This window comes from Watersipora subatra, chromosome 4 (assembly GCF_963576615.1).
Source record: "Watersipora subatra chromosome 4, tzWatSuba1.1, whole genome shotgun sequence".
Taxonomy (NCBI): Eukaryota; Metazoa; Bryozoa; class Gymnolaemata; order Cheilostomatida; family Watersiporidae; genus Watersipora; species Watersipora subatra.
In genome coordinates this window covers 65,571,381-65,595,990 of record NC_088711.1, presented here as the reverse complement: position 1 = coordinate 65,595,990, position 24,610 = coordinate 65,571,381, and the positions used below count along the sequence as shown (strand labels likewise).

The following is a 24,610-nucleotide window of genomic DNA, read 5'->3' as shown; positions in this document are numbered from 1 at the left end:
TGAAAGAGATCAGCTCTCTACAACAATATCCTGACATGTATTACGGAGTACTCAGTGAGAGATGTTAACTCTCTACAACAATATCATGACATGTATTACAGAGTAATCAGTGAGAGAGATCAGCTCTCTACAACAATATCCTGACATGTATTACGGAGTACTTAGTGAGAGATCATAACTCTCTACAACAATATCATGACATGTATTACAGAGTACTCAGTAAGAGACATCAGCTGTCTACAACAATATCACGACATGTATTACAGAGATATTTTAGAACATTCTTGAATAGCTGCCAACAATGTTTTTTATGTTTTGTCATGATTGCCAGGATATATATAAGTAGATAAAAAGTGCCTTAACCTTAAAACAATGGGATAACTTTAATTTACAAAAACTGCAGATGTTCAAACGAATGTTTAAGGCTCATTAATATTTGCAGCTTGTACCTAAGGAGTTGTTGACCCAATCAAAAAGTAAATGCTAATTATTAAGCCAGTAGCACATCTAGTCATGTTTCAACATGACCTTAATAATTGGAAGTTTAAGGAAGTAGTTTTGGTTCAGAGAAAAGAAGACTTGAAGATTGAATGAGCCTCTCGTTTGTACCATTGAAATCTATGCATAGAACCAGATATATTCCAGCTCACTAGACCAAGGAGATAAGTTCATAGACATGAAGAAATAAAGGATTACTACCTGATGTCTGTAACCATCAGCAGGTCGATTTCATTTCTCTGCAGTTCAAGAGTCTCAAGGTTCCTTAATGAGGGCTCGTCTAAAAACCGAAGATCAGAAATTTCAGCCTCAACAGCTTCGAGATTTTTAAGCTGATTCTTCCCACGGAATGTATCTGGATGGATGCCAGGTGTTCCAGATAAATCATTGTAAGATATTTCAAGAACCTGCCAACGAGAGACCAATCTTGTTTAACAAAAAATATGGATTTACACTTGAAGTTTCCAAGAAAAACAAGTCATCATGCAGAATTGCTGTAAAGAGATTGTCAAAGCCTATTTTAGGTATATGTAGCTGTGAGACCAGCTAAACTCTCCTATCTTCAGCTTTCCATTTTCCCACATTATTCTTTATGTATGTAGTAAATGGTTTTCAAACTATGCTATACAAAAATCATAAAACAAAAAAAGGAAAAGAGGGCATCAGTGGCCTAATAAAATCAAATCAATGGTTTGATATATAGCATTTGAAATGCTTTCCTCTGCTAAGTCCAGTAATCTTAGGTAAAAGATTTTTAAAACAGCTAGCAATGATATTTTCAGAATAATTGTTAGAAGCTGTATGCAATTTGTTCATATCATGTAAGTTGAAATGTGTTAAAAAGCGGTACATGTCAAGGAATGAGAACACAACCTATAAAAGATCCTGAAACCTTTAATTGACATAAAATAAACATTTAGTAAAGGTAAAAAGAATATATGCAAAGATCATTTGTTAGAATAAGATGTGCAGGAATGTGACGTGAATTTGCAGTTATTTAAAATGCCCTTTTTGCATAATACGGCTTGTCCTTCTCCATATTCATGGCAATTTGAACTGACTTCAAACTTATCCCTCTGAGATAAAAATAAGGTGCAGTGGCATCTTCCTATTTGGCAATTTTACTTCATCAAAAGCCAGCCATTGACGCTGCTATTATTATTTATGACAGACTGTGACAAGCTGTATCAGGAAGGTTATGGCAGGTTATGGCAGGTGTGAGCAGTTGTGTCACCCTATGACAATATATGACAAGTTATACCCAATAATTAGTTTATGAAGTTAGCTTTAGAGTTTTTCAATCAAAGAAATCTAAGATTATGAGGTAAACAGAGTACCTCCAGTGATTTAAGGTGTTGGTCATTATCTGAGTTCTTAAGGAAGTTCACATCTGTTAGTCCAATATCATTGACGATGAGGTGAGAAAGATTTATGAGATCCGTAAAATGGGATGAGCGAATCAGCCCCTGCGCCTTCAATCCACTATTCCCGCTCAAATCAAGGTACTCCAAGCCATTTTCAAATATGTCACCGCCATTAAGAAAAGCTGTCGAGTTTAAAATGTTATTTTGAAGCAGAAGTTCACGAATCTGTAAATTTCTACAAGAAGAGAATAAGTGACTTCAATGATTTTGAAGGATTTGTTTTAAGCAATTTAATTATACTTCAAATGCAACCAGAGACAATCAAACTTCTTAAACCCTCAATAGTTGAGACCGCAAAGGAATCATATATTCCTGTAACTCTATTACTAAACACTAGTAATAGAGCTAACACCTATAGGCTATAGGTGTTAGCTCAATTACTACATAACACTAGTAATAGAGGTAACACCTATAGGCTATAGTTGTTAGCGCTATTACTAAATACTAGTAATAGAGCTAACACTCATAGGCTATAGGCATTCATATACCGGTATACATATGGCTAGATGGACTTACAGCTATCAACAAAACATGCTACCATAGCCTCAAGGTTCACTGTAGGTCATGCAACCATAGCCTCAAGGTTCACTGTAGGTCATACTATCCAGTTTCAAGGTTCGTTGAACGAGAAGTTACGCAGCATTATTAGAAATCCTAGTCCGTCATATTAAAAATCCATAGTTAAAATGTTCATCATGCTCCCAGCGAAGGTGTATAGAGATTCTCATTGCAAACAGACCATATAAAGCCTACATATGATTTACAGCCAAGATCTATGGAGAGACTTATCAAAAGAAACTACTAGAATGGGAGAATTGCTTTACACATTATTGGTCAAGTAATCCTAAGACATTTCATGCAAAATTATCTTCCAATATGGTTGGATAAGAAATCCACATTCGGGGATGAAGTACTGCTTGTTTGGCTGTAAAAACTATTTGAGAGCTTTTCTACTAAACCTTGTTTAACTCCAACCATTAATAAACAGTGTAGCCAGATGTGTAACTTTATGAATAGTCATGTAACTTATAAGTGTAGCCAGATGTGTAACTTTATGAACAGTCATGTAACTTATAAGTGTAGCCAGATGTGTAACTTTATGAATAGTCGTGTAAGCTATAAGTGTAGCCAGATGTGTAACTTTATGAACAGTCGTATAACTTATAAGTGTAGCCAGATTGTAACTTTATGAACAGTCATGTAACTTATAAGTGTAGCCAGATGTGTAACTTTATGAACAGTCATGTAACTTATAAGTGTAGCCAGATGTGTAAGTTTATGAATAGTCATGTAACTTATAAGTGTAACCAGATGTGTAACTTTATGAATAGTCATGTAACATATAAGTGTTGCCAGATGTGTAACTTTATAAACAGTCATGTAACATATAAGTGTAGCCAGATGTGTAACTTTACGAATAGTCATGAAACTTATAAGTGTAGCCAGATGTGTAACTTTATGAATAGTCATGTAACATATAAGTTTTGCCAGATGTGTAACTTTATGAATAGTCGTGTAAGCTTAAGTGTAGCCAGATGTGTAACTTTATGAATAGTCGTGTAACTTATAAGTGTAGCCAGATGTGTAACTTTATGAACAGTTATGTAACTTATAAGTATAACCAGATGTGTAACTTTATGAACAGTCGTGTAACTTATAAGTGTAGCCAGATGTGTAACTTTATGAACATTCATGTAACTTATAAGTGTAGCCAAATGTGTAACTTTATGAAAAGTCGTATAACTTATAAGTGTAGCCAGATGTGTAAGTTTATGAATAGTCATGTAACTTATAAGTGTAACCAGATGTGTAACTTTATGAATAGTCTTGTAACATATAAGTGTTGCCAGATGTGTAACTTTATGAATAGTCGTGTAAGTTATAAGTGTAGCCAGATGTGTAACTTTATGAACAGTCGTGTAACTTATAAGTGTAGCCAGATGTGTAACTTTATGAACAGTCGTGTAACTTATAAGTGTAGCCAGATGTGTAACTTTATGAACAGTCGTGTAACTTATAAGTGTAGCCAGATGTGTAACTCTATGAACAGTCATGTAACTTATAAGTGTAGCCAGATGTGTAACTCTATGAATAGTCATGTAACTTATAAGAGACGAATAAAGTAAGCATTATTTTGCACTTTTCATGTGTATCAGCAGCACATTAATAGTGTCACCTGTTGCAGCCATATAATATCTAACTTTCTATAGATGTATTCTACTGACACGTAAGAAACTAGCCAACAGGGACCATATAGTTCTCACTCACCTGACTAGCCTTGGTTCAATATATAGTATGGAATTAAATCCAAGATTGAGAATGTCTATTGGCTCCTGAGTATTTATATTAGGAAAGAAGGAGAGGCCGCTGTTTGCACAGTTAATCTGCCAGCCCACTTGAGGTTCATAGTGACAAGACAGACAGATCTGCAAGGTGTAAGATGTTTATAATAAATTCGTGAAGTGTACCTTCAGCGTGTCATACAAGTGGGATCAGAGTGTTAATCAGTTGGTAGAAGATTACAGCCAATTCACATGAAGTTTCATCTTTCCTGTCTAGAATTGAAACACTCGTAAGGCTACTACTCAGCTGTATTACTACTGTAACCAGCCCGGTAACATTCACATTTACATTTGTCCACCTGACTCTATGAGCTTATTGAATGCACATGGAAATGACATAAAAAGACTGGTATCTTTATATATGGTCCATTATTCCAGACCACGTAGTCCTTACGAATATCTAATATATGTTTTATGAAAAGTCTAGGGATATAAATATATAAAATGTATTAAAAACTGTAAACTTTAAAAACTATTTACTGCTTAAAGTTTCTCGGTTGTTACTATTCATCAGGTGAAATATATCAGGTAAAACTCAGCAACATATACACATAACATATATACGTATATCTTATTATATGAGAGGTGCCACACTACTAGCCTTAGTGCAAAGCTCATCACTTTTGTGATTTGAGCACTCTGGTGTTAGCACACTGACTTTCTTAAAGTATGTGAGGCAACTTAGTTGTTTCATGGCATGAAGTTACTCTCATTGGCAATGGGAATCTAGCTCCCTTGCTTGCTCTGAGCTGCTATGATGAGGCTTCAATAGCCAAAACAGTACTGTCCGTAGCATGAGTATATACATACATATATTTTTTCTCTCTCCTCCAAAAGAGAGAAATATCTTCCTCTTAGAGAAGAGATTGAAAATGTTGAGATGTAAGAACAACTGTAATTCCAGTAGTCATTGGGGCACTTCGCGAAATAACACTTGCGCATAAAATGTGGCCTGCCCAGATACCGACAGCAATCAACTCAGGTGAGTTGCAGAAAAGTGCGCTATTGGGAACAGCTAAGATCTTGAGGCGAGTGCTCAAACTCCAAGGTCTCTGGTAGGAGACCCGAGTTAGAGCAGAAATTACCACCCATGTGAGTTAACCAGGGTGAGGAAAGATTATATATATATTATTGTTTCCTCACCCCGGGTAACCCGCTTGGGTGGTAGTTTTTGCTCTAACTCGGGTCTCCTACCAGAGACCTGGGAGTTTGAGCATTCGCCTCAGGATCTTAGTTGTTCCCAATAGCGCACTTTTCTGCAACTCACCTGAGTTTATTGCTGTCGGTATTTGGGCAAGCTACATTTTATGCGCCGGTGTTATTGCGCCCAGTGCCCCAATGACTACTGGGATTACCGTTGTTCTTACATTCCAGCATTTTTCAATTTCTTCTCCAAGAGGGAGATATTTCTCTACCTTTTCTTTTTCTTTGCTGGCTATATTGTAGTCATTGGGTACTGCTATATCTATTATAGTAGCCCTCTTGTTCTCCTTGTCTACCACCACTATATCTGGTTGGTTTGCTAGGACATGCTTGTCAGTTTGGATGTAGAAGTCCCAGAGGATCTTAGCGCAGTCATTTTCATTCACCTTACCAGGAGCTTCCCACCAGTGTTGTGGTTTATTAAGGCCATACTCATCACATAGACTTCTATACACAATACCTGCGACATGATTATGCCTCTCAGTGTATGCGTTCCCTGCTAGCTGCCTGCATCCACTGATGATGTGTTGGATGGTCTCAGGTGCATATTTGCACAGTCTGCATCTAGGATCGTCTCTAGTGTGATAGATTTTTGTTTGGAGTTGCCTTGTTGGGAGCACTTGCTCCTGGACTGCCATGATTAGCGACTCTGTATTGGCCGTTAGGTTTCCTTTGTTCAGCCACATATATGTCTGGTGAAGATCGCCAACCTTAGATATTTGTTGGTGGTAAGCACCATGAAGAGGTTTCGTGTGCCAGTCAATTTCCTCATCATCAGGGCGTAGGTCCGTTGTAAGAGCAGCCGATTGAAATTCAGCTAGCAACTTATCTGAGATGGCCATGGAGGCTGCATATGCTTTGATGCTTTGCTTCTCCTCTTTCACTGTCTGCTGTACACTTTTGAGTCTCCTACCGCCATCTTTCCTATCAAGATACAATCTAGTAGTATCAGATTTTGGGTGAAGTGCTCCATGCATGGTCAGCAGTTTACGAGTTGCTATATCTGTTTCTTTGATGGCTTCCTCAGTCCACTTTATTATGCCTGCTGGATATCTTATTACTGGCAGTGCGTAGGTATTGATTGCCATGATTTGGTTCTTGGCATTGAGCTGGCTCCGTAAGACCTGCCGAAGGCGTTTCTCGTATTCGGTAATGGCTTTGTGACGTACCTCGGCTTCGTGGTTGATGTTGCTTTGCATAATCCCCAAGTACTTGTACCCTTCTTCTATATCTTTGATGGTACCATTTGGCATTCTCAGGCCATCTGTGAGCATAGAATGGCCTTTCTTAAGAATTAGCCTTCCACATTTCTCAATACCGAAGTTCATTCCGATGTCCTTGCTGTATACTTGAGTGAGGTGTATTAGCGAATCAATGTCCCTTTCCTTGTTAGCGTACAGCTTGATGTCATCCATGTAGAAGAGGTGGTTTATCTTGGTGCCAATCTTAAACTGGTACCCATATTGAGTCTCCTCCAGCATATTGCTTAGAGGGTTTAGGCATATGCAGAAGAGCAGCGGTGATAAGGAGTCACCTTGATAGATGCCTCGCTTAATTTGTACACTCGCCAGCTTTTTGCCATTAGCCTCCAGTTCTGTCTTCCATTTGGTCATTGAAATCTTGATGAATGCCACAAGAGCAGGGTGAACATTGTACATACTGAGGCACTCAAGTATCCAACTATGGGGAATTGAGTCATAGGCCTTTTTGTAGTCAATCCAAGCCATGGCAAGATTGGTTTGCCTTCTCCTGCTGTCTTGACAGACCGTCCGATCCACCAGTAACTAATGTTTAGCTCCTCGGGTGTTGCGCCCAATTCCTTTCTGAGCACTGGTCATATAGTGACTCATGTGCTCTTCCAGTTTGTCTGCAACTATTTCTGAGAGCAGTTTCCAAGTGGTGGGCAAGCACGTTATTGGTCGATAGTTTTTGGGAATCGGCCCCTGCTTTGGATCTTTTATCAGAAGTACAGTTCGTCCTTTGGTCAGCCATTCTGGATGGTCACCTTGTTCTATTAGGCATTCCATCTGCTTAGCCATTCTAGTGTGAAGTGATGTCAATTTCTTTAACCAGAAGGCTTGAATCATGTCATGGCCAGGTGCTGCCCAGTTCTTCATACGCTGCACTCTGCACTTGATGTCCTCTTTGCTGATGGTGAGTCCTTGCTGAGCCACAGTATGTTGATGGTTCTCTTTAAGCCTCTTCAGCCAATTTGCAGTGGTGTTATGAGTAGTCTCTTTCTCCCAGATGTCCTTCCAGAACTTTGAAGTGCTAGATCGGGGAGGCTCAGACATTGGCCTCTGCAGTTCACCTTTGAACTGGGAATACACTCTAGATGGATTATTGATGAACAGTTTGTTCATCCTCTTGTTATCCCGCTCTTTGGTGTACCGCTTCAGTCATGCCGAGAGTGCTACTAGCTGCTGTTTGACAGATTCTAGAGCTTCTATTGTGGCTTCCCTCTTTGGACGCTCCAAACTGTGGTTAGATCTCTCACTGAGCCTACTAACTTTCTTGCGCAAGTCCTTGATCTTATTTTGTAGCCTCAGCTGCCAGGATGGAATGGCTTGAAGCCTTGTTGGCATTGGCTTAATATCCATCTCCTCCAAGATGACGGTTGCTGTACTGTAGATTAAGGCATTAGTCTCACTGATATATATATATATATATATACATATATATACATATATATATATATATATATGTATATATATATATATATATATATATATATATATATATATATATATATATATATACAGCCAAACATGGATAACTCGCCCACGGATAGCTCGAACACATGGTTAACTCGAACGGTTTCTTTGGTCCGTTCCCACGTAATGATAAATTGCTATAGATAACTCGAACTCAACTCTGTTAACTCGAACAGTTTTTTGCCCATCGACTACCAAAACAGTTGTTATCGCTTTAGAAAATCACTTTATTCCAAGCCATAGAGGTAAACCTCAACTTTTCGTAATTCATAAGCGTCGTTATTAGCACCATTGGCAAAATATTTTTGTCAACGACTTTTCTAAAGGTTTGGTGAAATTTGATTTATACCAAACATCCGCTTAGCGATCGCCTTTCGCAAGCAAGGTAAAGTGAAGTAATCTTTGCATAAACTTCAAGAAAAATCGGCAAAATTGATCATGGGTAAAACGCTCATAAGAAAAAGATGTCTTTTCTTTTGAGCATTTCAACAACGATCAAGTTTTGCCAATGTCAATCTAAAAAACGTCCTGGCAGTAACATAACCTCAAACAATAAACCAATCTCAAGTGATAGAAAAATCTCTATACTTTTTGATAAAAACGTTTTAAACTTTACGTTAGAAGCATTTAATTTGAAACAAGCCATTTGTGCTTTTGATTTATATTATAGTTTGTATATGTACATGTATCTACTAATAAATAAGTAACTACATGTACTTGTGACAGTGCTCTGATAACTTGAACGCTCTGATAATTCGAACACTTTCGCTCGGTCCCGCGAAGTTCGAATTATCCATGTTTGACTGTATGTATATATATATATATAATTGTTTCCTCACCCCAGTTAACCCACATGGGTTAACCGGCCAATATGGCAAGTTGTACTAGTACTGGCTACTATTCCTAGTTAGTAGTACCAGCTGTTAGTACCAGTAACTATAAGTAATACTACCAACCAGTACCAGAAACTAACACTAATAACCTTTACTATTAACTGCTACAAACACCAAAAGTTCAGCACACAGAAAGATGGCCAGCATAAGAAGTCAGCTCGGAAAGGAACCATTTTAAAACTCAACAACTCATTTACATAATTATGTAAAGTCACATAAATGGTGAAATAGCCTCTGATTTAAATACATGTTTAGATTTTATGGCTAAGATCATCAGGAGGCATAATAAGGGGTTGTGTGGTTCCATAAAAATTACAACTAAACAAAACAGAAGACTTCTACTTGATACAATACTCGACGGTTCTGTTGATCTCTGCTCAGGTGAAACAATCTGTTAACACCGTGTTGCTAATCAGAGACTTTCATGTAGAACTACCAATTTTATGTTTGTTTAAAGAAGAGTTGTTATGTAACTCTCTAAGTCTAAAATATACAGGTTGACTGGCTCAAAAAACACCTAAGCTCTATATGAATCCTTTGATAACACATAGAGTGACTAAACAATACATTCACAGCATTTGAGCTACACATATAGAGCTTTTGTGCAAAAACTAATTGATAAATTTTGACAACATTTAAATATTTGAACATTGAATTTTGATAACATACTGCATGCAAAAGTTGTTGCAATGCATGTTGTTAACATCACGGTGTTAACAGATAGTTGTTAACATCACGGTGTTAACAGATTGTTGTTAACATCACGGCGTTAACAGATTGTTGTTAACATCACGGCGTTAACAGATTGTTGTTAACATCACGGCGTTAACAGATTGTTGTTAACATCACGGCGTTAACAGATTGTTGTTAACATCACGGTGTTAACAGATGGTTGTTAACAACACGGCGTTAACAGATTGTTGTTAACATCACGGTGTTAACAGATTGTTGTTAACATCACAGTGTTAACAGATTGTTGTTAACATCACGGTGTTAACAGATTGTTGTTAACATCACGGTGTTAACAGATTGTTGTTAACATCATGGCGTTAACAGATTGTTGTTAACATCACGGTGTTAACAGACTGTTGTTAACATCACAGTGTTAACAGATTGTTTCACCAGAACAACAGGTTCTTTACACCTGAATCACCTACAAACACCTACATTAAAGATGAATTTAGACAACATTTTAGTATATTTAATCAGAAAGTATTTGTATTATTTTATTCTTTGCGATAGTTTTTAATGTTTGAGGGGATCTGATTGACAGGATGTTTCAAGATTAAAATTAACAAAACTTTACCACGATTAAAACGCTCAGCTTCAAGAGAAAGTGCTATTATGACGTTAATAGTTGCACTTTGGCAGAGAGCGACTTGAACGCAGCAGCCTTTATCAATAACAAGAGAGACAAGCAGCCCACGACTGATGGCATCATTTCGGTACCGCAATCAAGCTTTGTCGGTTGTAATCTTGAACACTTGTAATCTTGTAAACTTGAATGCAATACTGATATGAACTATCACATCGACAACGACTAGTGACATCATTAAGACATGCATTTTTCTTCTGATCATTTTAATCGTAATCAAGTTTTGTCGATTTTAATCTTAAAACAACCAAACGAATGTTTAAAATTTAATTTGAATGTTTTAATTTTTTTAAGCAAATGTTAGGAAAACATCGATACTGTCTGATAAAAACTACTACAATTTTTGTAAGTAAATCTTTAACTGCTTCTTACATATGTTCTGTAGATTGCGCTTGTCAATCTTTCAGAGTTTTCTAGATAACTACTAGTTTATATAAAACTATTACTGGGTGTAAAAATACCGGTTTAAGACTATGACATAACAAATTGCTATGAGTTCTATTATACTAATTGTAATATTTTGCGTAGAATATACGAGTTCAAACATTTTTCTTCCTGTTTGGGCATTCATTTTCTTTTAGTAAGGCTTCACGTTTTTCTCTTCTGGTACCATGGCTTTACACATAATGCTACTAGTAGTGCTTCCCTAGCAGTGAAGCCATAAAAGATTGGCATGTGTTCCAAGTAAGTGCCCTATTTATTCCATGGTATAGTCAGTTATGATCGTGTAGTGTATTGGATAAATGGATGTCCACAAAACTGAAGGGTGTGGGTTCAGATCCAGTTTGCAGCAGATTCCTCATTCTTAAAACCTTATTACTATAGCTAGACAGACGGATGTACAAACGAACAGACAAACAAATATTGAAATTTATACATGTAGATGGTTGGGTGTAAAAATACCTGTTGAGCAGCACTCTCTAAGGGACACGGAGATTCTGTTGTTGAACTGACTGCACTGTCCAATAAGAACATCAGCAGCGAGATGACTACCTTAATACTGCCACACATCGCACTGTATCTCTAGCGAACTACAAATAAATAACTGGAGATATATGTCAGGTTTGTCTGAATTAGGTCACCTTGCTATTAGTGTACTATGTTCCTCTTGATTTCTTTTGCCTCTTGTTTGATCAGGTAATCTTTAAAAAACCTGTTAGTTCACTAAACGCCTTTTGCACTTATTCCAGTGTTAAAAGTTTATTTCAACTGCCTCAATCCAATAGTGTTTTGGAGCCAAACAGACCCTTACAACCATCTGCAGCAACAATAGAAAACTTGTGTTTTTGCATCACAGAAAGATAATTATCCTAGTTGTAGTTACAAACTCGTATCCACCCCTTTTATAAATGTTAGGGGTTGTTTATAGCAATATGTGAAGTGCAAACACCCCTTCATATCAAAAATAAGGTGAAGTACCTCATACTGTTACACCATACCTTACATGTAGTTTCCTTTCTGTCTTGACAGCAGGCTACCACAAGGAAAAAAGGATAACGTGTATCTTCACAAGTTGTTCTGTATAAACTATTAGGCGTTGGTTTATGCTGAGTTGTAATGCTATTCACATACGTCAGGCAGCCAATTTAGCGAGTAATACAAGCATGCTAGCATCAATTTATTGAATTTCCATTCTGCATAAGCGAGGGCACTATAGCCCCCTCATCTTGGTTGCGGGAAATCAAGCTAGATAAATGTGTATTTTGCATTGAGAGTGTCAGGGCTATTGTACCAAATAAACCGTGAACAATGTCAATAGGCAATAATAGGTCGATGTCAATAAGTGGTGTGAGGGACTCATATTTCTAACAAGCCTCAGGGGTCTATGATTGTGACAACTGAAAAGTTCCTATAAAAACAACTTCTAAAAAGGTAAAATCTTGCGCATTACAAATATTGAACTACTACTCCATAGCTCATAATCTAGCAGGCTGTCAATGGTCCCAGTTTAAATTAAGCAAACCTCAGGCCATACGAAAGAACTTAAAATAACATTTACAAACACTACTCAATCTATCGTTACCAGTTTTAGATTATATCCGCTAGAGACAAGAGACAAACGGTGTTTATGTTTTGTCAAGAGTTGTTTATTCTTACTGATGAATAGTCGACATGAGGGAATAACTCTGAATAACACACGTGTTCCTAAACAGCTATGTAATATGTACACCAAGCCATTCCAATACATGTATTTAAAGCATTATTGAAAAGCCATTTATCACTTGTAGCACTCTTCAGGGTGCCTGAGAAGAAAGATTGATGACAAGCATAACACTGCTTTTATATGTGAGCAGCTACATGTACTTCTGACACCTGGTTGTTTAATTTCAGGATTATCTTAAACAGGTGTTTGGTACACACACACCTGCGTGCTACTGTTATTTGTATGAGATCCTGGTACACACACCTACGTTTTATTGCAATTCCGTGTGAATACTTTGTACAGACACATGAGTGCAATTGTTATTCTATACGGGTACCTGGTACAGACAACTGTACGCTATTGTCATTTTGCAGGGGTCCCTGCAACCGACACCTTCATGCTATGGTTATTTCATGCGAGTACCTGCTGCGGAAACCTGTGTGTTCTAGTTATTGCATATAGGTATCTGGTACAGACACCTGCGCGCTATGGTTATTCTACATGGGTGCCTGGAACATACACCTGTATGCTATTGTTATTTCATAAGAACATTTGGCACAGACACCTCCGTGCTATTGTTGTTTCATATACATATATACCAGCTACAAACACTTGCGTGTTGTTAATTTGTATGGGACCTGGTACAGAGACCTGCTTGTTGTACTGATGGTGTTAAACTGACATTCAATATACACTGATGGTGTTGAACTGACAGTCAGTATCAACTGATGGTGTTGAACTGACAGTCAGTATCAACTGATGGTGTTGAACTGACAGTCAATATACACTGATGGTGTTGAGCTGACAGTCAGTGTCAACTAATAGTGTTCAACTGACAGTCACTATCAATTGATGGTGTTGAACTGACAGTCAATATACACTGATGGTGTTAAACTGACAGTCAGTGTCAGCTGATGTTGTTGAACTGACAGTCAGTATCAACTGATGGTGTTGAGCTGACAGTCAGTGTCAACTGATGGTGTTGAACTGACAGTATCAACTGATGGTGTTGAACTGGCATCAGTGTCAACTGATAGTGTTGAACTGACAATCAGTATCAACTGATGGTGTTGAACTGACAGTCAGTATCAACTGATGGTGTTGAACTGACAGTCAATATACACCGATGGTGTTGAGCTGACAGTCAGTGTCAACTAATAATGTTCAACTGACAGACAGTATCAATTGATGGTGTTGAACTGACAGTCAATATACCGTACACTGATGGTGTTGAACTGACAGTCAGTGTCAGCTGATGTTGTTGAACTGACAGTCACTATCAATTGATGGTGCTGAACTGACAGTCAATATACACTGATGGTGTTGAACTGACAGTCAGTGTCAACTGATGTTGTTGAACTGACAGTCAGTATCAACTGATAATGTTGAACTGACAGTCAGTATCAACTGATGGTGTTGAACTGACAGTATCAACTGATGGTGTTGAACTGACGGCAGTGTCAACTGATGGTGTTGAACTGACAGTCAGTATCAACTGATGGTGTTAAACTGACAGTCAGTATCAACTGATGGTGTTGAACTGACCGTCAGTATTAACTGATGGTGTTGAACTGATAGTCAGTATCAACTGATGGTGTTGAACTGACAGTCAGTATCAACTGATGGTGTTGAACTGACAGTCAGTATCAACTGATGGTGTTGAACTGACATTCAGTGTCAACTGATGATGTAGAACTGACAGTCAGTGTCAACTGATGGTGTTGAACTGACAGTCAGTATCAACTGATGGTGTTGAACTGACAGTCAGTATCAACTGACGGTGTTGAACTCATAGTCAGTATCAACTGATGGTGTTGAACTGACAGTCAGTATCAACTGATGGTGTTGAACTGACAGTCAGTATCAACTGATGGTATTGAACTGACATTCAGTGTCAACTGATGATGTTGAACTGACAGTCAGTGTCAACTGATGGTGTTGAACTGACAGTCAGTATCAACTGATGGTGTTGAACTGACAGTCAGTATCAACTGATGGTGTGTAACTGACAGTCAGTATCAACTGACGGTGTTGAACTGATAGTCAGTATCAACTGATGGTGTTGATCTGACAGTCAATGCCAACTGATGGTGTTGAACTGACAGTCAGTGTTAGCTGATGGTGTTGAACTGACAGTCAGTGTCAGATGATGTTGTCGAACTGACAGTCAGTATCAACCATAGATATATATACCTATATATATAGAGATATATATAGGTATATATATCTATGGTATCAACTGATAGTGTTGAACTGACAGTCAGTATCAACTGATGGTGTTCAACTGACAGTCAGTATCAACTGATGGTGCTGAACTGACAGTCAGTATCAACTGATGTTGTTCAACTGACAGGCAGTATTAACTGATGGTGTTGAAATGACAGTCAGTATCAACTGATGGTGTTGAACTGACAGTCAGTATAACTGATGGGGTCCATCTGTAACCTCGTTAGAATCTACCACACAGCAAACTTGCTAAGCACATATACAAGAGAATGCCAGTTTTATTCCATGCGAACTGTGTACTAGCTGTACAAGGCCTGTTAGTTTGATAAGCTAATAGCGCTATGTACACAGTGAGTAACCTGAGTGGCCAGTAAAGGCCTGCGATCATTGATTATCGAATTATAGCTGGAGAATCGGATGAATAACAAGAAGGAATGGCCTTGCTCAGATAGTACAGCCTGATTCAACGCAATCTCTCATGTGACCATTCGCTTAACTGTTATGGTATATTGAAAGCACATGTCCTTAAGCACAGGCTCAGTTACACTCCCATGTTGTAAATAATATTGCAATATGCATCCGGCTCGTTGTAACTTAATGATTAAAAGTCGTATATGGGAAGAGCCATCTGGTTTCAAATGGTGCTCCCCATTTAAGAAGTTGAGCATATAAACTTCTACGCAGTAGCACTGCTGAGGTGCGCCATTGTTGGTGAAGTGTAGGGGGTCTCTATTAATAATTTGATTCAAATTATATCTCCATTTTGCAAATGCATAGCTTGAGGTCAAAAGCTTGACATAAAAACATTAGTTATGAAAAGGATCAGTCAGCTATGGGCTACCGAGCTAGCAATGGCTATGAATGCCGCTGTAGACTAGCCGTACGACGGACCAGCCGTACGACGGACCAGCCGTACGACGGACCAGCCGTACGACAAACTAGCCGCATGACAGATCAGCCGCACGACAGACTAGCCGCATGACAGACCAGCCGTACAATATACCCACTGTTTTGTACTTTATTGTATGATACCGAGGCTAGCGTTAGGATCTGTGTTACAAAGTTAAAATTGTATTAGATGAACATGAATAAACATATTAAATTGAAAGTTGTATAAAAATAATCAAGAAGACATAAAATACGAAAATTAAAGAAGAAAAGGTAAGTGTTAAATTCAGGTATTTAAAGATGATTCCAGATGGGAATGAAGGCTGGTGAATGTCAGGGCTAACCAATCTCACAACCATATGATAATTAGCAACAGGTGCAAACCGCTATGTGAGGATTGGCATCTGCACTAGCCGTATATATTATAGGATTGGGTGGAGGCGACGAAAACGCAGTAGACAACGACTAAGACAATATAGATGACATTTACTGCGATTCCAACACCGAGTCCAATCTTATTCAGCCTTAGGGCCTCTGAAGCCTCTGAAGAACTTAGGCGGGCTCCAGCCAGGTCTCCTGCAAACAGTGATCACACAGGCTATCAAACACACAGGCTAGATATTGCTACCTAGTATCGGTACTGCGTATTACATTAGTAACAAGGAGATGTACCCCAGATATTACTACCTGGTATCAGTACTGTATTTTCTACTAGACATGACGTATTTACAAAAGTTAAACATTAAAGCCAAACAAGACTACAGTCCGTGGTCATTGTACCCTATCGCGCCAACATGATACATATACATAATATACATATACATAATATACATATACATAATATACATACACATAATATACATATAAATAATATACATATACATAATATACATGTACATAATATACATATACATAATATACATATACATAATATACATATACATAATATACATACACATAATATACATACACATAATATACATATACATAATATACATAATATACATATACATAATATACATATACATAATATACATATATAAGAAAACCTTTGAAATAATTGAGAGACTACAGTTGGTTTGCTATCTGCAAGTTCAGTTTATCACAATGTAGAATGTGTTTTCCGTCGAATCCTACAACCATTGTTCAGAGTCTCTAGTAGTCCCAGGTGCTACACTCAGCTAGTTTTTGTAGTTTAAAAGTTGCAGAGGCTTTGATTCTGATGCAAGTTAATGGAAACCATAACCAAGATGTTAAAATGTATATTAAGCGTTGAGCACGAAACAGGAAACATTATTTCAAGTTTCTCGTAAGAATTTTAAAAACGAGTATAAAATAGGTAGGAATATTAAAATCATACTAGCAGATGGTGAGTTTAGAAGGTTAGGTAGGCCTATATAATGTTGATTTCACCAGCAGTTGAAGGTGAGTTTACAGCATGATTAGGTATATGATATTGATTTCACCAGCAGTTGGAGGTGAGTTTACAGCACGATTAGGTATATGATATTGATTTCACCAGCAGTTGAAGGTGAGTTTACAGCATGATCAGGTATATGATATTGATTTCACCAGCAGTTGAAGGTGAGTTTACAACATGATTAGGTATATAATATTGATTTCACTAGCAGTTGAAGGTGAGTTTACAGCATGATTAGGTATATATTGATTTCACCAGCAGTTGAAGGTGAGTTTACAGCACGATTAGGTATATGATATTGATTTCACCAGCAGTTGAAGGTGAGTTTACAGCATGATCAGGTATATGATATTGATTTCACCAGCAGTTGAAGGTGAGTTTACAACATGATTAGGTATATAATATTGATTTCACTAGCAGTTGAAGGTGAGTTTACAGCATGATTAGGTATATGATATTGATTTCACCAGCAGTTGAAGGTGAGTTTACAGCATGATTAGGTATATATTGATTTCACCAGCAGTTGAAGGTGAGTTTACAGCATGATTAGGTATATAATATTGATTTCACCAGCAGTTGAAGGTGAGTTTACAACATGATTAGGTATATGATATTGATTTCACTAGCAGTTGAAGGTGAGTTTACAGCATGATTAGGTATATAATATTGATTTCACCAGCAGTTAGAGGTGAGTTTACAGCATGATTAGGTATATAATATTGATTTCATCAGCAGTTGAAGGTGAGTTTACAACATGATTAGGTATATAATATTGATTTCACCAGCAGTTGAAGGTGAGTTTACAGCATGATCAGGTATATGATATTGATTTGTAAACAACTTAGATTGTGCTGACCTTATAGCTGAATAAGTTTAGGTAATTTTGTAAAGAAATAGTTGGTAGTGGAGTTATGCTTGATTGAAAGTATGGTAGATCTGTACGGGGGGGGGGGGGGGGGGGGTGTTTTATATTTCATCAGTAAAGAGATCATCATATCACTTGATAAAACCAATTGAAAATGAAATTCACTAATTCATTGTTGTGCTAGGATTTCATGTAGTTTCAACTTGAGCTCTGCCATCACATTAGGCCTACTACTGTGTCCTAAATAAACTTCCACAGCTGATAATTGCATATAATTGCATTTCTACCGCACATGAACCACTAGGAGCTTAAAATATTATGTTTTTCACACAAAAAATTAAAAAACCATAAAAACCGGTTTTTTCGGCTGGTTTAAACCATTGGTTTATCTACCATACTTTTAATCCTTGATTATGCTAACAGCAGGGTTGGCTCGGTTTAAACCATTGGTTTAAATCGAGCCAACCCTGCTGTTAGCATAATCAAGGATTAAAAGTATGGTAGATCTGTTAGCATAATCGAGGAGGCAGTGCAACTGGATAACATTATATCGATGACACCTTAAAATATGCCACGATAATGGCTAGAGACTCAACAAGGCTCCTCTTGTGGAAAGCAATCATCCATCACATAATTCTTTTAATATATCTAACTTCAATATTCACACTGCACTGAATCAATATCTTTTAGCAGACTAGAGACTGGCACCGTATTCATGCTTACCTCCTAAGACTTACCTCTCACCGCCTAAAACTTACCTCTCACTGCCTGAGACTTATCTCTCACCGCCTGAGACTTACCTCTCACCGCCTGAAACTTACCTCTCACCACCTGAGACTTACCTCTCACCGCCTGAGACTTACCTCTCGCTATGGCGTCCCTGACCGCCTGAGACTTGATAATGGCGAAGATGCCAATCCAGAAGCAACAGAAGATGGTGACAAGTATGGAGTAGGTGCAGTGGTCCTCTGGCACATTACCCTGCAGCGCTGGGTTCACGTTTGTAACAACCACGGCTGTAATAGAGACGGGCAAAGCTGAATAGGGTAACCAGTAACCACTAGTTCCACTATGTATGTTGTTAGTCGTTAGTTCCACTATCGGTTGTTAGTTGTATGTGAATAGTATGTTTATTTGATATATATATGCATATACCGATATATCTTGAATCTAAAATGAAATTAAATGAAGAGTAAATAATAATAAAAGAGGCGATAGCAAATTTGATAGCAAGTGAAAGTAGCATAAAAGATGTATAAAAACTCGCAATAATTTGTAGCAGATAAAACTTTACTAACAAATTGTGATTTGATATAAATGAGTATATAACAGATATAAATGAGTATATAACAGATATAAAACAGAAATGCTCATATACTTGAAAAAGGAAGTTGAAAACAAAGCATCAATTATATGAATCATAACAAAATAAAAAAAGGCATTCTGTATAATAATTATGTTAAAGTAAAAAGTATTACCTTGTTACATCCTCTCAGGAAATGCAATAAGAATTGTCCTGGTGGTGATATAACGTGATAAATGTTCTTGATTGTGCTTTCTGATGACTTTAGTTTACTTTAGGAATACTGGTGAATATGATAAGTGTAAAACACAAGTTACCAGCTTGAGGTGCACAAGATAAATGCCTCAGGTGGTCCAAAAATAGAAAGTGTTGCTGCCAGTCGCTAATGAATCATAATGAATCATACTCCCGATCTCCCGATTACGAACCAAATACACAAATGTTGAAATAGTATTGAAAAACACATAAAATGAAAACAAGGTCTGGTGAAATTCCAACCATGTGGTTAAAATTGCCTTGTTTGCTGTCTCTTGAGGACAGCTGATAGACTAGGACAGTGAGTAAACATGTACATACTAATACGTGTAAAGCAAAATAAATTGCTGAATCTAACAATGCATTTCTTCTACCAGACCATTGACTACCATAGAGGCTTGATTACAACATAACCACAGTCTGACAGAAATTACTGTCATTCTTGCGCTGTTAAAATAATGAACTGGGGTGAATCAGAGCCACTTTAATAGGTCAGTGAAGCTGCAAACATTGACTTGACTATTGGTAATACACAGATCTTGATATGACCACGATAAGTTGATGACCTTTCAAGGTTGTCAACTGCGTATAATGAATGACACAGACGCTGAGCAGGCGTTTTATTGATTTACAACTGAGGCATGAGCGATTCTCTTCGGTCAAGCAGCGATACCGCGATTGCTTGCCACCTCTAACCCTGCTTGTCTAACCCTTACTCGCTCACACGCTGTGTCATTGTACTAACGGCCATAGCCACATGACTGACTACTTACTAAATACGCTATTTACTAGTGCAGAAGAAAAATAGTAGAGGTAGCCAGTAGAGGATTATCACTAGTAGTTTAGAAGGGTCAGCGAAGCACCCGAATCATGAGTGCATGTCAGACGAGTTCTTTAAAAAATCTGCTAATTTGCATTTTTCCAACAAGCTTGTACTACCTCACTGTACTGAAAGGCGTATTGCAGGGACTGGTAGCGCTAGTACCACAGGCATGTACTAGAAAGTAGAACTCGACTCACAACTCTACCTGTCCGCATGTTTTTGACATGTTCATGGACACGCATAGAACTAAGTGAATCTATAACATGTACCACATTCCACAATAAATGACTTTCCAACATTTTTTCACCGTAGGCCTACTCCTTTAGGGCAAAGGTAGGGAATTTGAAGAAACCTGCATTCAAAGGCAATAGACGATTTATGAAATGCTGTGAGAAAAAACGATGGTTTCATCAAAGCTTGTGACCTAATCTTATCGCTGCAGATGATATGCAAGTGGTTTCTATTGAGTGGATATAGTTATTAGTCGCTATCATACGAGTGACTGAGATAATAGAGTGGTACATACATTACATGTTAACACTCATGGGAACAGGCCTATCATACCTACATACATGTTAACACTCAAGGGAACAGGCTTACCATACCATGACTGACCCTAGGTTTTTCTATCCACATGCAAAAATTCTACTATCTTTTGGAGAGCTGCTTATCTTTCAGCGTATCTTTTGGAGAGCAGCTGAAGGCTATCAGGCATGTTAATTGTTATCACTGACTCTCAAGTCACATGGAAATTAAGCGGAACGTTATGCATGCAGGCTTTTCATGAACAGCTCGTTTGCTAGCTTATTTGTATTTTTGCGAAACATTTCTTAGCTTGATGAAAGTGGAAGCGTTGATCTATGAAATAGCTCTAGGAAACTTTTTATTAGAGAGATGCTGAAATATTTTTATGCAGACCTTATATGGCAATAGAATGAGCATCACATTAAGCGTCGTGTACATACCTGGTTGTCCGTAGTATCCCTGCTGTGGCGCATAGCCACCCACTGGGAGTGGAGCATATCCCGGTTGCTGGTTGTAGCTTGCTTGACCTTGCGGTGGGTACGGCTGAGCACCAGGAGGTGCATATCCCGTGGGCTGAGCATACCCTGTTGGGTTAGTGGCATCTCCATAGCCGGGTGGAGCGTCTTGCTGCTGAGCCTCTACAATCAAAAGTACAAAACTAAAATAAACTGCGCAAAATAGTTATTATTATTTATTATTATTATTTATATGAGACATACATGCATCTATATAGTAATTAGCAACAAGATCTTGCACTTTTGATTATTATTAGAGTATATACACGTAGTTATTTGATCTATACAGTAGACGCTCATGTAACGTACACCTCCTATAACGTAAATTCCAGATAACGTAAAGAATTTACGTGAAACTTTTGTTTCCTGCAACGTAAAACATTTCATATAACGGAAAGTGTCAAGCCCGGCGAGTTATCAAATTCGATCTAAACGTTACTCCATCTTGCCGCACTTGCGAGAGAAAAACGATGTGCGTATGAAGATATATCTATTATAGATACAACTTTCGCGACATTCTAGCTCGCCATTGATGGATCGTCAGATGTGTCAACAAAACAGGGAACAATAGCTGTGAAATTGTTCATAAATACAAAGGCGACCGATTGGTGCAGGTGTTACAGCCTCTGTCTACCGATCTGTAGGTGACGAGTTGGAATATAGTCGAAAGTTCTCTTTTATCCTAACCTTGACCTCCGGGGACAAATAGCTGACGAACAGGTAGTACCATTTTTTTAAAGTAAAAATATTTTGTTTCTATTTTTAATGTAGACATAAAATATTTGTCATTGCACTTTACAGAACAGACTTTGCTGTTTAGCAAAAAATAAGCAAATCATTGTAAATGAACGTCAAATATGTGCACTCCCATCAACTTATTGTAAAAATTATTGCAATCATGGTCTATAAAACCAGTGAAAGTGATCAGAAAAAGGAGAAAAGTTGCTGACGCAAACCAATAATACTGCAGTTGCGGTACAGCCCACAAATTAAGAGTCATGTCAATTTTTTTCTTTTTGCAGACCAAAAGGGTGAGTTTGAAAATATCTTGGAACGGATTAGGCAATTTACATGTATTTTACTGTTCTTACGACATAAATTCCCTAAAACGTAAACGTTTCTGGAACGGATTATTTACATTGTAGGAGCGCCTACTGTATAAAAGGTTTTTAAATTTTAACTACAAACAACCCCCTGCATCTGTAAATTTAGTTGACAGAATCAAAATTAAAACATGTATAAAAAATACGTACATAGGGATGACGAGAGACCAAAAGGAAAAGAAACAAGGGAAGAGAGGTAAAGGGAGAAAATGGTAGAAAGGAGAAATAAGAAAGCCAAAAGAGGAGGACAAAGAAAAAAGGAAAGAGGTGAGAAACATAGAACAGAATGGAATGAGAAAAGGGGAAGAACACACAGAGCAAGGAGAACATGAGAAATAGAGTAGAGAATGGAATTAGAAAGAGATGGAGAGAAAAAGAGAGGAAGAAAAGAAAAATGCATGAGAGAATAAGAAATGAATAAAATGAGTGTGGGAGAGAACAGAGCCAGAAAGGAACAAAGAGTAGACGAGACAGAAGAGAAAGAGTGATAAAAATGAACAGAAGGTAACACAAAGAAAAAAGACAAAAGAGAAAAAATGGAAGAAACAGGGTGAATATGACAACTAGAAGTGGAGCAAGACCGGAATTAAACTCCAGTTTAACATAGAGGATGGAGCAGCAACATGATTATAGAAAAACGCTTACAGCGCTTACTAAATACATATAAAATACTAAAGACAATGTTTAAAATGTGCAAATTGGACCAAAATGTGAAAAATGACATAACATTCTAGTCGTGATGGATAACGGCAATGTAAACAACGCAATGCATTCTAATTACTCAATTACATTCACAAACATATTTGCAACATAACTCAATTTAAAGCATGATGCATGTTTCATATATGCAGGTATACTTAGATAGGCTGCATATCTAATGTTACTAACCTTCTTGTTTAGACATAATTATGTCTCGTAACACTAGCTTACTAATGCCTCTAACTAAGCGTTCTAACCGAAGATCTACGGAGCTAATGGGCGATACCAGCGGAATGTATGTACATAAAAACTTGGGCCGCGAATACTTTTAGCTCGGGCTCTATTGGACAGCATGACAAGTTAGTGGAGCGCGTATAAACTCGATATAGGGGAAGGCGACTCCAATATGTCATGTACTTGAGATCTGCCCTTCATGACGACTTCTTGTAGCTTGGCTAGGAGGCCTGTTAATAAAGATCAAATATACTCTATTTTTTCGTATTGTATTGTGATACTTATTATCTTTACTTTAGTTATAATTGAAAGCCTGGTATACAATGGAAAAACTCCAACGTCCACTAATATTTGATTCTAGGAACATTGCAAAGAAAACCAAGTGCTTTTCCACTGAAACTAGCTGTAGTTATGGACACATGGCTAGCTTTATGAGCTCTATAAAAATAGAAGAACTACAAAAATGCCAATAGCTTTGTTGCACAAATATTAATATCATAAAAGCATCTAATGCGCATAATATTTAATAAACCACCACTGACTTCATCTCAGTCCCTGTTTGTTCAGCTGTCTTTGTTGTCTGTTGATAAATTCTACCAGAATAAAATTCTCTTTATAGCTCATTCAAAATTTTATTCAATTGATGAAAAAACAAAAAAAAAGATTCACACTATAACACCTGATTTTAAAAACTAATCTATCTTTACCATTATTTTATACCCCTTCAGGTCACAAAACAATCGAATACAGAGTGCCATCACAAGAGAACAGCCTTTCAACAGACTTACGCAAAATCTCTGCATTTACTAGTTTTAGAGTTAGTTTTAAAAGCCTACATTAATCCAGACCTGCTGTTTGAGTGTGCCAATTCCTGTGGGCCCAGCACCTCGATTAGCTGCAGAACTACTGCGCATGTGGGCCTCATCATGCCTTAACAAGTAGGAACTAAGTTTTCATTTATTTTGTTTATGACCATATCAATGACAATATCAATCAATATCAATGACAATATTATAACCATATTTTTATTTTGCTTAATGTTATATTTCTACTGATTGATGAAAAATAAAATTTATACAGACACGCATGCACACACACAAATGGGTGTCTCAAAAGGACTTTTCAACAAACCTGGTAGTACAGCCGACCAGGCTTAGAAGCA

The 24,610-nt window shown here is 37.5% G+C and overlaps 1 protein-coding gene across 1 annotated transcript; it reads right to left on the bottom strand.

Annotated features, from left to right (window-relative positions):
* Positions 1–15,869: 15,869 nt before the first annotated feature.
* Positions 15,870–23,519, bottom strand: LOC137394568 (proline-rich transmembrane protein 1-like). Its single transcript, XM_068081298.1, has 4 exons — positions 23,404–23,519; positions 21,338–21,535; positions 18,855–19,007; positions 15,870–16,282 (listed from the first exon to the last, which is right to left on the bottom strand). Exons 1-4 carry the CDS (start codon positions 23,417–23,419, stop codon positions 16,116–16,118), a joined length of 534 nt encoding a protein of 177 aa, XP_067937399.1. The 5' UTR covers positions 23,420–23,519; the 3' UTR covers positions 15,870–16,115.
* Between the last annotated feature and the right edge of the window lie 1,091 nt (positions 23,520–24,610).

Coding starts and splice junctions, on each gene's coding strand:
- LOC137394568 (XM_068081298.1), bottom strand. Junction 19,008..21,337: donor GGGATACTACGGACAACCAG/GTATGTACACGA, acceptor TCTCTATTACAG/CCGTGGTTGTTACAAACGTG. Junction 16,283..18,854: donor CAGGGACGCCATAGCGAGAG/GTAAGTCTCAGG, acceptor CACTGTTTGCAG/GAGACCTGGCTGGAGCCCGC.